Below are 12,832 nucleotides of genomic sequence, written 5' to 3' on the forward strand. Positions count from 1 at the left end.
GGTGGCATATTCAAGTGCCTTTAAAGGCAGCCCTTGTCCCTGTGATTTTCAGCAAAACTCAAACTCCTAAATGACTTGCATATATGTTGTGCTATGAGCTATTTTCATCCGGAAGTAAATGAATCTAACAATTGTTTACATGTAGGGACATGAAGAACCCACAGAACTATCTCTTTCCCCAACACCACCTTTTTTTTTTTTTTTAAAGCTTTTGAAGTGCTCTTTGGTTCTCCTCTCCAGCCTTTTTATGAGTCAGTATGCTCTTTTCTAATGATCTCCCAATTCTCCGCTCCCAGCCTCAACCCCCACAGCTTCCTCTCCTTTCTTTTTTCAAGCAAATCTGAAAAAAGAGAGTTCTCCCATCTGACTGTAGCTGTCCCTGCTGCATCAATAAGTGTATAGGAGCATATTTAAATTGTGTATTCAGACTCTTTGCTTAGCAGACACCAGTAACTGCTTACTGCTAGTGAATCCCAGAAAACCAGCTGCTCCACAGGAGGCATGGGAGGAAGTGTGATTTGAGCATCATTTACAGCAACGATCTGAACTGCTCAGCTTTGCAAGGGGGTTTATGCTCTACTTCTGCTCCTTTGCCCTTGGATGCTTGCTGTAGCTTGTGCCAGGCACTCTGCAGGGACTCCCTGCTTCCCACAGCTGTAGCTCAAGGGCTCTGTACAGTCTTAGCTGTTAAAAATTGCACAAATCTTATGTTTAATTTGTGTTAATCTTGGTGTTGAAATGAGATTTGCGTGAAGCCAGGATTCGTGCTACAGATGGATATTGTGCAACTTTCTGCCTTGGCTAGGAGCTTTGTGCGTGAATAGTATTTGTCCCTAGGAGTGTAAGAAATCACTCCTAAAGTGATGACACAGACCTACTAATAGCCATTCAAAGTGTCACTTTAATAACAAAATGACTCCACAGCTCGACAGATATGGAAGAAAAGCATGGAACTTATCATATACGTCTATATGCATCTTAATAACTAAATTGTCTCCTACATCTCTCTCTCTCCAAGAAAGATGATGACAACCCTCTCCCGCTGCATGCCTGAGCTCACATGCACTTCTCTACCCAATGTCACCAATTGCTAGACGTGGCGGTCCTCCCAAAGAAGGCAAGGCAGATGGCTGTGACATGAATTGGACTCCTTGGCAGAGAGACAGCCTTTCAAACCTCTTCTTGACAGCCATGTAGAGCTATGGCTCTCAGAAAGCTCTGCACTCCCATTCTTGGCCAGGAAAATTAAAAATCCCTAACATGGACATTACCAATTTTTTAGAGGAATCCTGATTCCACTGAAGTCAACCAGCTGAGTTTATTACAACCAGTTTCACAAGAGTTTGAGCTGTACTCAATCTATTGCAAAATTTTAATTCTGGTTTCTTTGTATTTATAATCACACCTTCAAAATCAATCTGCTTTTCAAATATCCAAGACAACTGCAGACAAATTTTTGCAGAGGCCTGGAGCAGTAGCGAGTCTGCTGGAGGAAGGACTATTGCTCAGCTACAATTCAAATTTAAGCACAAAGTTGGCCTTAACCCTGTCGGAGAAAATTTTGCACTGTCATGGGGCTAAACAACTTTTCTCAAGCCATCAATTACTTGGACAACGTAGCTTTTCAAAGAAAACAAACAAACAAAAACCACTCCAAAGACAAGGAACTGGATTCTAACTTCACCCCCGCAAACACATCTGTATCAATGAGGTCGTTCTTTCCAGTATTTACAGCACAGTTCAGGAGATCAAAAACAGCCTTATGAATCCAAACAGGCCCTTCTAGAAAACCTCCGCTTTATCCAAATCCCCAGTGTTTTGAGAGCAATTCACATCTGTAGAGGTACGTGTCACAGCTGCTATAGTGTTTTAATGGGTCAGCCCTAATATGTGAACTTCAATCTTCCCTCATCTACCAGTCACGATCAAAGTCAGACTGTTTCTAGTATTTTGAAGGGGCTGAAGTGATTTTTTGATGGAACAAGAAAAGAGAGTATAGAACAGGAAAATCTCACATGAATTGCAGGAAGAAAAAGAAACACTAAATAAAAATCCTTTCAAGGGCTGAGTTGGGTTTAATATAGTGTTTGAATCCACCAAAAGCTGGCAGATTAGGAGATGAGCTGGCCTCACAGCCTTTAAAACACACACACGCACATGCAGAGTATTTTTCAGTGCTATCTTCCATCGGGTTTTATTTCTTTCTCTGTGGATTCCTATCCCACTGAGACAGTTTTAAAAAAGAATTCCAGAAAGAGACTCTTAATTTCCCCTTGACCTGAGGTTTAAATTCATCTTCCCCAAAATAACTTTTTTCATATCCTTGTTTCCTATGCAGGATTGCAAGCTTTATAGCAGTGATATTTAAAAAGCACTGAATTTAGTATTACAAAGGGAGCCCCCTTCTTATACGACAGACTGTGGTCTTCTTTTTATGACTGCTGAAATAAATAATTGCTTTCTAGGCTGCAGGTATGATTCATTTTTACTACCCCCAGAAGAATAAAAGCTTTTTTATGATTATGGCAAAAACTAGAGAGTGTATATTATTTCTTCGTCAACATTTTAGTATTAAACATGAAGCCTTCTCTCTTTTCTTACCTACAGGACTCCTCTATTGATTTAAGATTCAAATAAAAGTCACTGGGTGGAACAAAGTAACAGAAGGACTGTGGCAAAATATATCAGTTTACTGAATTACTATACCTCCAAACACCGTACTTTTTAATTAACTTTTTCTGAAGTTGCTGTTCTGCTATTTATTAGAATATCTTCTCTCCTCTGTCCATTTGTCAGGCATTAGGTTAGCAGCTGGCAGCACTTCTGTTCCCCTTGCTCCTTCAAGGACTATACTGCAGGAAGTATAAAACAAGCCATTAAGGGTTAGTCTAATGGTAAAATTCAGCCCTTCTTCACGCTACAGGAAAAATACTATTATGGATCAACCAGACCCCTACAAACCTTAAAACTAGTTGAGTCATTCGTACCCACAGAGTAGCCTACCCAAACTAAGAATCTCTAGGCCACGCTGGAGCACTGCCGCCTCCAGCACGTACCCAGCACCCACTCACTAACCAGTGAGACCTTCTTAATCCTTCTAGGAATCATGACAACCACAGGAAAAGTGAAATTCAGACCTAAAAGGCCTACAGAGAGGTTTCCTGACATGGTTCTCTGACAAATAATCCCTGTCTATGCTCATTAGGAAAGCCAAATAAGAAACAGGGTGGCAGCAGCTGCATTTAAATATGGTTGAAGGTAGCTCAGTTCTGCTCCCAGGGCAACAGGGCTTCAGTTTAAACCTAGATCCTCAGGAGGTTCAGAAGGGCTGAAACCAAGACCAAAGACAGCCCCTGAGTGCCTCTCTCACCTCTGGAAACAAGTTAGCATATTCATATTTTCCACTTAAAAACTAATTTACACATTTCATAACAAAGTGGTGCTTTCTGAGGGGCTTTTTAAAACTCTACTATCTGCTGCCAGCTAACATATTTGGGGACAAAGCCCACTGTGTAGAGCATGCCTCTGGAATTGAAGGGAACTCTCTGCTTTCCTGTTTACAATGGCCACGTAAATGAAAACAAAGCAGATCAGGATACTGTCACTGGCAGAACCAGCTGTTCTGTATGTGACATTTTTCAACTAAGGAAACCTAAAAATATCATAGAGCACATACAGATAAGACAGGGAAACAGATAACTGAGCAGTGGCACTCTAACACTTGCCAGATCATCTCACTCACCGAGGCTCCATGTTTTCCCACTGAAATTGGTTGCTGCTTCACCATTTACCTCAAGAACAAATCTGGATCTTACACAAATGTTTGCACTGGGACATCTTCACTGTCGATAGGATGCATGGTGCTTTGCAGAGGAAACTGAGGATATGCCCTAAGTGCTGAAATATTGTTCCAGATCTTCAGTAAAACCGTGAAGTTTTCAAAGACACTGATTTAAATGTGTTTCTTATTTCCCCATGAAATTTCTTAGACGAATTCTACATTGACAGGTTTGAGCAGGAGAGTCCAAAAAATGAGTTCAAAGTCAAGCATCCCATTTAAGTCACAGTTCAGAGATTGCTGCTGTTTGTAATGTCATCTTTGGCAGCATGAGGAAGTACTACACAGAGAATGAAGGGATTTATTATGTATTTAGCAATTTAACGTTATAATCCCAGCTACTGGGAAAAAGCTTAAAGTCCATTTTTTCTCCTCTCCTTCTGCAATGCTGTAAGCATTGCAGGGGCACCAGCAGATGCCAGTGATGCTGGTGCTACTGTAACAGCTAGAAACCAGGGTTTTATTTTTGTGCATAAAAGCAACCAAAATCAAACTGAAAATATCTCCAAACTGGGTCTTCAGCTGCTGTAAACTAGCACATCTCTACTGAAACTAGCAAAGCTCTTTGGATATATGCCTCTGCATTCTTCAATGCCGTCAAACATGACACCTAATCTTAGTGTTGAAAAGGACTTCAGAGTGCTTTCTCTGTTCTTGAGAAATCGGAAGGTAAGTGAAGCCACTTCATGGAGCTTTAAGAGTCCTAACTAGCAGATGGGAGTTCACAGTCCCACAGCTAGGGTTCCAAGTGCTAAAACAAGAACACCCCAACACAGCCACCACTGCTCATACCTCCCTAAAGAAACCATCAGCTTGAAAAGCAACCGTGCAGTCATATTTTGAAATCAGGTCTCCAAGCTCTGCTTCTAACAGTGCCCTGTAATGGGTCCCACCTGATCTTAACCAATCCATTTTGCAGAGCAGAAGGTCCCGAGCTTAACAGAGTGAGTTACTAGCAATCATAGGAGAGTGGAGGGCAGACTCATAATGTAACTGCCGCATCTACAGTGTCCAAGCCTGGAGCTGAATAAGGCAAGTCTGAATAAGAGACTGCCTTCTGGACAGGATCCATGCAGCATAGAAGACAGAACACAGCAAGAGACTCAAGACCCTTTTTCTGGTAGAAGCAGCTATTGAGAGCCATAAGCAAACAATCAACACATCCTTAAGAAACACAGTTTCTTACAGGCTGATCTTGTCAGCCTTCGGGGGTGAGCACTGCTTGGGAATAAGAGGTAACTGTTCAAAGGCAGGCCCCATGTGAGGAAACAAATGGACATCCCCGCAGCCCAGCAGCAGCCAAGGAACCGAGGAGATCCCCTCCTGAATTAAACACACGCTCAGCAGGAGCACATGTATACACCAGTGGTGTGCAGAGGCAGCTGGCAGCCCATCAGCAGCCAGGGAATGAGAATGCATGTATGCTTGTGGGGAAGGGGAGACATGGGGTGGTGGGGAGGCACCACTTGCACCCAGCAGCACTCCTGGGAGGCAGGCAGCCCTCTGGCAGCCAAGAAGGAAACCCCATCCAAGATATCCCTGAAGGGATGTGAAGCTGCTTCAGTCTGAGTCATTTATGATGACAACGAAACTCAGAAGCGGGTCTGTTTCTGGGAGGTCCCTGCTGCAGGGAAAGCTGGTGCATTCCTTCCCCGGGAAGACAGGACCCTGATGGCTGCAAGTCCAGTGCACGCAGCTGTTTTGCTGGAGTGAGCTACTACAAGGAGAAATCTGGAGTAAACCTCTCACTGACATTCTGGCATGACATAAGAAGAAAGGGCAAAATTGTCAGTTCTCAACTTTCAAGATTTTTCCCAGAGAGCTTCATGTACCTCTAATGGTACCTTTGCCCAGGAAACAGCTTATTCAGCAACTTCCCTGAAAGTTCATTAATAATAAACCACTAAAAGATTCTTTTCTAAGCTGTGATTAAACCTAAATTAATATCTAATAGGTCATGTATAAAAGACACCATTTATTTCATAGATCCCTGGTTCAAGACACCCAAATATTTTGCCACAGATGACTTACTGCCCAGTAAGGCAATTTATCACGCCCCCTTAAACCTGAGAAAACACTATAGGTCCACTGACTTGATTCTCTTAAATTGCTGCGCAGAATCATTAAGCCATGAATATGTGTAGGACAAGTAAAAACATTCCAGTAATGTTATTGCATTAGTATTTTAGCTCATTCTTAAACTGTAAAAGCAGAAAGAATCTGTATATGGCCTAAGGACCATCGCCTCATACTGCTATGCTTACAAAGCAACCAGGCTGTCCTGACCAAGAAACCACATCGTGGAGAGATACATATGAGAAAGGAGAAGGAATTCCTTCCACTCCACTCCAGAGGCAAATTCAATATCTTGTCTGGCTCTTACAGCAACATACGACTCATGTCACAACAGACACCTGGCTTCAGCCTCACAAAAACCTGCCCTTTGCACACTGTCCAAAAGACCTCCCTATTCCTTGAAAATACACACCCCATGCCCAAACCTCCAAAGGCCAACCATCCTGCAGGACAGAACTGTACCAGGCACACAGCAAAAAAGCCTTCACCAGACTTGCTTAAGCAGAAAACACGCTACATTAGGGGAGTCTGAAAAGAGCCTCAGCTTAACCACCCCTTTGCAGCCTTTGGGTTTCCATTCCCTTCAAACCAAGGAGGCTGAGATAGGGGAAAATTAAAAGAGCCCCCCTTCCCACCCCCTGGAAAAGCCAGGTATTGCAAGAGGTGATGAATACTGGTTTGTCCACTGAGTCACTGTGAGCAAACACACCAGCTGGCACTGGGGGGGGAGAAGACAGGGAGGAAGGTATCAGAGCTGCCAGGGTGAAGTCCTACCAAGGAGATGTCCAAACCAATGCTGAGCACCTGAGACTGTTTAAATCATCACAGCCCTTCTGGTTTAAGAAGTGTTGTCAGGATCAAATTACCTACTGGGTATCTGCCTGCTGCAGACTACAACTCCCTGGGAAGCTTCAGCCAGCAGCGTGCTGTCTCTCACTACCTGTGTAACACTGCTCTGGCAGCACTGTCGTGCCTTGTAACTAATTCCTGTGTGCTACGGCTGTAGCAGGGGCAGGGGAGACAGGCATCTTCTCAAGTAGTATTTGATCTCTCCAGGATGAAGCATCTTATTTAAGAGTTAAGTAAGATGTCTGTTCACATCTAATCATTCTTCTTACACATACAGGCATGCATAAAAACTGACAAGAAAAAACATGAAACATGATGCCAAACCTCAGTTTGCAACCAGTTTGTGTGTGTGTGTATGCATGCGCTAAAAGCCACCATAAAATGACTGGGAATGGAAAATCTTCTACAGTCTTTAATTAGACCAGAACACATTTCAGTTTTCATCTTGTGATCAAGAATTCTACAGAAAATCTATCTCCTCTTTAAGCAAAGAAATCTTGAAACTCAGAAGGAGAAAGGATGTGTTTGTTACGCACACTGCCAACAGAGAGGGCTACACTGAAAAACAGCCTGAGGTTTAGTTACTACATATCTAGAATAAGTCTTACAGTTTTGCCAAATTTCCAAAAGGTAGAAGAGACCGGACCTTGACGTGTAATATGCAGACAGTGCCTTGTACTAACAGCAGGAGGGATCCTGAACTACAACGCTGCTGAAGAACTGTCTATGAACTTCAGGTGGAATCCGAATCAGCATGCTCCTAAGCTCCTTATTAGATAGAAATTCAAGGACTCCTAATACTACAGCATGGCAGAGACTTGAAAATAAGAGGGGTTGTTTTGTGTGGCTCTTCTGTTTGGAAGGCTTACAAGACAGCTGTCATCTACTTTGATTAAGTTCCTTCACAAAACAGGCTTCTGGAGTGATGCCTTGAAAGAAATACATATTCATGCATGTGTCTTAGACTGCTTGGAGTCCTACAGAAGTTTTGGATATCCTTTACAAAATATGCTGTTGCTGCTCACACAAAATAACACTCAAAGAGGAACTCGAGTTTAACTTGAACCCATTTGTTTTCAGTTATTAGCCTGCTCTTTCTACATTTTCTTGCTTCTGCTGTTTCCTAGCCTCCTTGCTCCCCTCCCTCTCCCCTTTCCCTTGAGGGCTGAAATTTTAATAACTCTAACATGTGACACTGAAGAAAAAAACCAAACAGTTCTGCACACAGAGAGGGATGGAGCTTAACATGGTAATGCTCCTCTTCGCCTTGGCCAAAAACTGATGGGCAAATAAATGCTTTGCTGCCAGTAATGGATCTTAATGCTGGTAGAAAGTATTTTACATACTGAGAATCTGAAAAAGATGCCAGACATTGACTCTAAATAAGCTACGCAAACTCTATGGCCTATAAACTTTTCCTTTTCTGCAGTGCCAAGTTCTTCTTTAAGCACAGGTACTTTTTTTCTACTCGGGAGGCAATGTCCCATCATTTCATGGCAAGTCAGTCTTAATGTATAAATTAGTAAGTACAATCCAATCCATGGAACATGAATTTGCTGCCATTACAAATGCTGTTAGAAATGTTTTCCAATTGTGCCTTCTCTGCCTATTTTGTCCTTATTAACCATGCCAGTGCCAGAAATGCTGTACATTTACAGGGGAAAAAAAGTCTTCTGTATGTTGCACCTAAGGGTAAGATTATTGAAAACAGAGGATCCAATTAAGTATCATTCAGGCTATAACAGAACTTTTCTAGTATAGCAGCTAAAGTAATTAGCATCTCAGTAACTGCTTATATCTTACAATACCCTCATTAATGACATTTCTACATTCCCACTGTAACAAGCAGTTCAATTTAAGGAAGAAAACGGATCTTTTGCTAAGATTAAGTCACTGTATTTATGGAGAACAGGTGTGGAAACTCCTGGGAAATTTTGAAGGTACCAGCAAGAAAGGGAAAAGAAAGTGCTACAATATTTTTGACAATGGGAGGAAACAGGAGAAGGATATGAAAAAACATACTACTTACAAGCCTCGGAGACGAAGCCAGATTTTCTCTATTTGCTCTGGCTGTAGGTATTTCAGAGAGTTGCTCTCAAATTCTTCGATTTCCTTAGTCGGTGACTCCATAGCTGCAGGTTACCGCTTTGGTTAAAGCTCGGCGAGGACGGATGCTGCCCCCCACACATGCACACGCTCCACCTTTAACGCTGACCGGGAGCGGCCAACATTTTTGGCAGCCACTTCTCCCCCCTCCCCACGAGTGGGGCGCTCAGGTGTACGCGGGGGACAGCTGCGCCAGCATGCCACCATCCTCGGGCTGACCGAGGGGATTAGAGGCTCATCTCCAGATTGCAAACCCACACGGATTTTTTCTTTTTTTCCCTTGCGGTTTTCGTTTGGGGTTTGGGCTTTTTGGGGGAGGGGGTTTGGGGGGGGACGGGGACGGACCGGGGGTACAATAAGCCAGGGATACAATCAGTAATACCAGCTGAGGGATCTTTCTCAAGGGAGGAGGGGAGGAAAATCCCTTGCTGACAAGTGAGCTGTCTGCACGGGCAGCTGGGGAGTCGGGCGGCTGCACGGGTCCCCGGGCTGCGCGCTGCCTACGAGGCTGCCCGGTGCGGCACGAGTGGCAGCCGACGGTCCCGCCGGGCTGCTCCCCAGCGAGTCAGCCTTGCTTTCCCCGCCCTGGCATTATTATTTTTTTTTTCCACTTACCAGCAGTGCTGCCGACAGGCTCAAAACCTGACAACTGAGGAAAAAGTCGTCTGTCAGCATAGCCCAGGCACGGCTTCTCTCTCTGCCTCCCTCTCTCCCGCACTCACACAAACACAGGCGCGCGAGGGAGAACAGGCTATTGGAGACAGGCTGGCTCTGATTAAAAACCCAAGCAAGCCAAACCTTTTTTTTTTTTTTTTTTTTAAAAAAAGGAAGGGTAAATTACAGAAAGTGAGCGGCTCCCTCCTGGCAAACAGCCATCTGCTTCATTGCAGTCAGCCTGCTTTCCTGAGAGACTTACACACAGCAGGGGCTGTAAGGCTTCAACTGGGGCAAAACCCACTTTTAAAATAAATAAATCGGTAAAGCACAATTGCCTAAACCCCCCAACACACAGCAGGGGAAGTCCATACACTGAAGAGAGATCCAGCCCAACATGTTAGTTACGGATATATCGATGCCTTTCAACAAGAACAACAAACAATACCTTAAAGGAGAATACATTATTCATAATGCATGAGGCTTGAAACAGGACCTATGGATCAAACTCAAGAGGTTTGCACAGGGGAGGCTAAAACCCAATTCTGCAACAGGATGCCTGCCTCTGGCTCCCCTGGGTCACCCCCATACTGACCCCAGGCACAGCAAGGACCAAGATAGAGGGCAGCCCTCTCTACACCTGCAGGGCTCCTGCCCTGGACAGGAGGAAGGACAGGCATTTCCTTCATCGTATCGACCTGATCAATCACCTCTCCAACTCTGCCAAGATCCCCTGCATGCCTCTCTTTAGTTAAGGTTATTGATGTGGTGCTTTCAGCCGAAGCCACTAGAGCAGAGGGAAAATAACTGTCAAAACGTTGTCTTAGCCTTAACACATTTTGTGACATATTGCAAAAGTTGCCTCTTGAGAAGCAGAGCCTGCAATGGAGGAGTTCACCACGTGAGAGAAGACAAGCTGTGGTGAAAATAGGCTCGCTGGTGATGACTTCCAACTCCAATTGTTCCAAGTTCACACACAAACACTCTGAGTAGCTTGTGGAAACGTGAAGAATACATTTGATTAGCCTAATCAAGCAAGCCCCTGTTTAAAGGACTTAAATCAGTTCTTAGTCATGTAACTTGACTACTTCAATATCCAGCCAGGCAAAGCAAAAACAGAGCATCCTGGCTGCACAGAGATTCTCCTACCCCATGGGAAAAAAATAAAATTGCAGATTTATACATCTATACAATATCAGTGGGGTTTCTGCTTTGGGATCTGTCGTGTGCAAGAGGGCATATAAGTGAGCTCAGGCTCTGAAACTGTGCTGCTGATTTGTGCAACAATTTACCAATTCACTTTCTTGTTTCTGCATATTCAAGAGTGCTTTTCATACACAGGAAAACTAGAAGTCTTGCATCCATTAATGCAAAAGGCAGTTTTTACCAGGAGGGGGAAGAGTTAAAAAAGTGTCTTGAGGTAAAACCACAAATCTTTAAACTTTTCTTCCAAAGTAGAAAAAGTGCGAGGGTTCATTTTAATTCTAGGGAGATTAGACACAGCTCCATAAAAAGTTGTATCGTATTGACAGAAAGAGAACAGCCTGTACTGAATTAAAGCTTACGTTATTAGCGTTTTACCAACTTTGTGGCACTTTTGACCTTGTCAGTAAGACAAACCAGTCTTACTGATTCATCAGTAAGACCCAGAAGCTCAGACGCATGTTTCATAGGTGACTGGTAATCATTTCCCTACTCCTTATCTCAGTATCTCCATCTGAGAACCAGCACAGCATTACCACCTACCTATGGGAAGGAGAGCGAGTTCCACTGATGAGGACAAGACTGTAAGAGCAAGACATTATTGTCCTTCATTATTTCTGCATCATTTTGCCAACATACTTACAATACGCATTTGGTATTTGACTTTCCAAATGCAACCCATCCCATTTAAGGAAACCCTTTGCAGCTTTTCGTATTCACTCAACACAGAGATGCTGCGATTTCTATTTTGCTGTAGGAGGCAAAGCTCCCTCACCCTTAGCTCCTTAGGTTTTAGATACTAAGAAAAAAACACCTCATGCGAAAACCAGAGACAGGTGTTCAACCCCATGGACACATGGCCTACCACATTTACATAAAGCAGCCAGCAGAACAAAAATCCCCATTTACACTTATTTTTTTCCTGTATACGTCTTTCAATTTTATTGCCTGATGCACAAAATCGCATTTTTCCTGCTCAGCTTTAGTCAGGAGCATTTTCCATGAAGTTTCATTTATTACCAGGAATCAGGTATTACCAACATGACACAACCCATACACTTTTTAAATAACATTTTCCCTTGAAACGATAAACATATCAGCTCCAGCTCAAGAAAAAAATGTAAGTCAACAACAATCTGATGCTGGTGTAACCTGTATGTCAGTACCCTACCTGTATATTATCTATTTAACCAGTGACTCATTCTTTTCCTCAGCAATAACCAGCCCGTCAAGATTAGCAGAACCCAGGTACTTTTAACCTTCACCATGTTATTATTTACTATGCAAATTATGCATTTAAAATACCAGATAATGCCAGAAAGAATACATACATACTGACAGAAGAGAAAAAGTTATGAAGGAAAGCAAAAAAAAAAAAAATTTTCAGCTGATACCTAAAAGCAAATACAGAGGGATGAGACTAATAATTAAAGGAAAGTTACTATAGACTGCAGAAATATCAGAAAAATTATGAACTAGTGTCATAGTTATGAAGACAGACACACAGGGAAGAGATACTGGGCAGGCAAAGGTAGCAAGGTGGAGAGAAGAAAAAAGAGAACAATGAGATTCTGTGCCAGGCTAGGACACCTCCACAGATTTGAAGAACTAAACTAATATTGAGTGGATCCTGTTAAAAAGGTGATACAGCAAAACTTCAATATCCATTTGGCCTTCAGTGGCTCATGGCCTTCTGTTTTATTGTATTTTGACCTCCAAGAGCCTTTGAGATCATAAGCTACCGAATACAAGGACTGTGCATTCTGATAGCTAATTGTAAAAAACAAATAAAACGAGGAAGTTGAAACGGGCCAAAACAGGAGAATGCAGACAAAAATGCCATTGCACTCAACTGTTGAGGAAACTGAGGGCTGGACCGATATGATGTCACAGCAATGATATTTATAGGAATTATGGGCAGAGATAGGGCTCGCAATGTTTGTAGGAAACAAGGTGATATGCAGAAGAGGAGAGAGGGTTGGCAAGAGCGACACCTGTGTTGGAGCCTGTGGTAGCAAATGGATAGCCTAAAGGCAGCCACGGAGGAATCAGGAACGTGTCTGAGGATGCTGCTTCTGCCATAGGCAAGCATTTTTACAGTCGTGA

The 12,832-nt window shown here is 43.1% G+C and overlaps 1 protein-coding gene across 8 annotated transcripts in view; it reads right to left on the reverse strand.

Annotated features, from left to right (window-relative positions):
- PDE1C (phosphodiesterase 1C) overlaps nt 1–12,832 on the reverse strand; it is a 334,278-nt gene that overhangs the window by 205,975 nt on the left and 115,471 nt on the right. For 3 of the 8 annotated variants that reach the window (XM_052796772.1, XM_052796729.1, XM_052796746.1), the window contains exons 1-2: nt 9,485–9,663; nt 8,793–8,895 (exon numbers count right to left, since the gene is read on the reverse strand). The exons of 2 other annotated variants lie outside the window; for them this stretch is intronic. In XM_052796772.1, coding sequence (XP_052652732.1) covers nt 8,793–8,893 — 101 coding nt within the window. In that variant the 5' untranslated portion in view covers nt 8,894–8,895; nt 9,485–9,663. Of the gene's footprint in view, nt 1–8,792; nt 9,029–9,484; nt 9,664–12,832 lie in introns of those variants that run through there. 3 more of the 8 variants (XM_052796754.1, XM_052796737.1, XM_052796763.1) reach the window with 2 other exon arrangements.

Source organism: Harpia harpyja, chromosome 1 (genome assembly GCF_026419915.1).
Source record: "Harpia harpyja isolate bHarHar1 chromosome 1, bHarHar1 primary haplotype, whole genome shotgun sequence".
NCBI lineage: Eukaryota > Metazoa > Chordata > Aves > Accipitriformes > Accipitridae > Harpia > Harpia harpyja.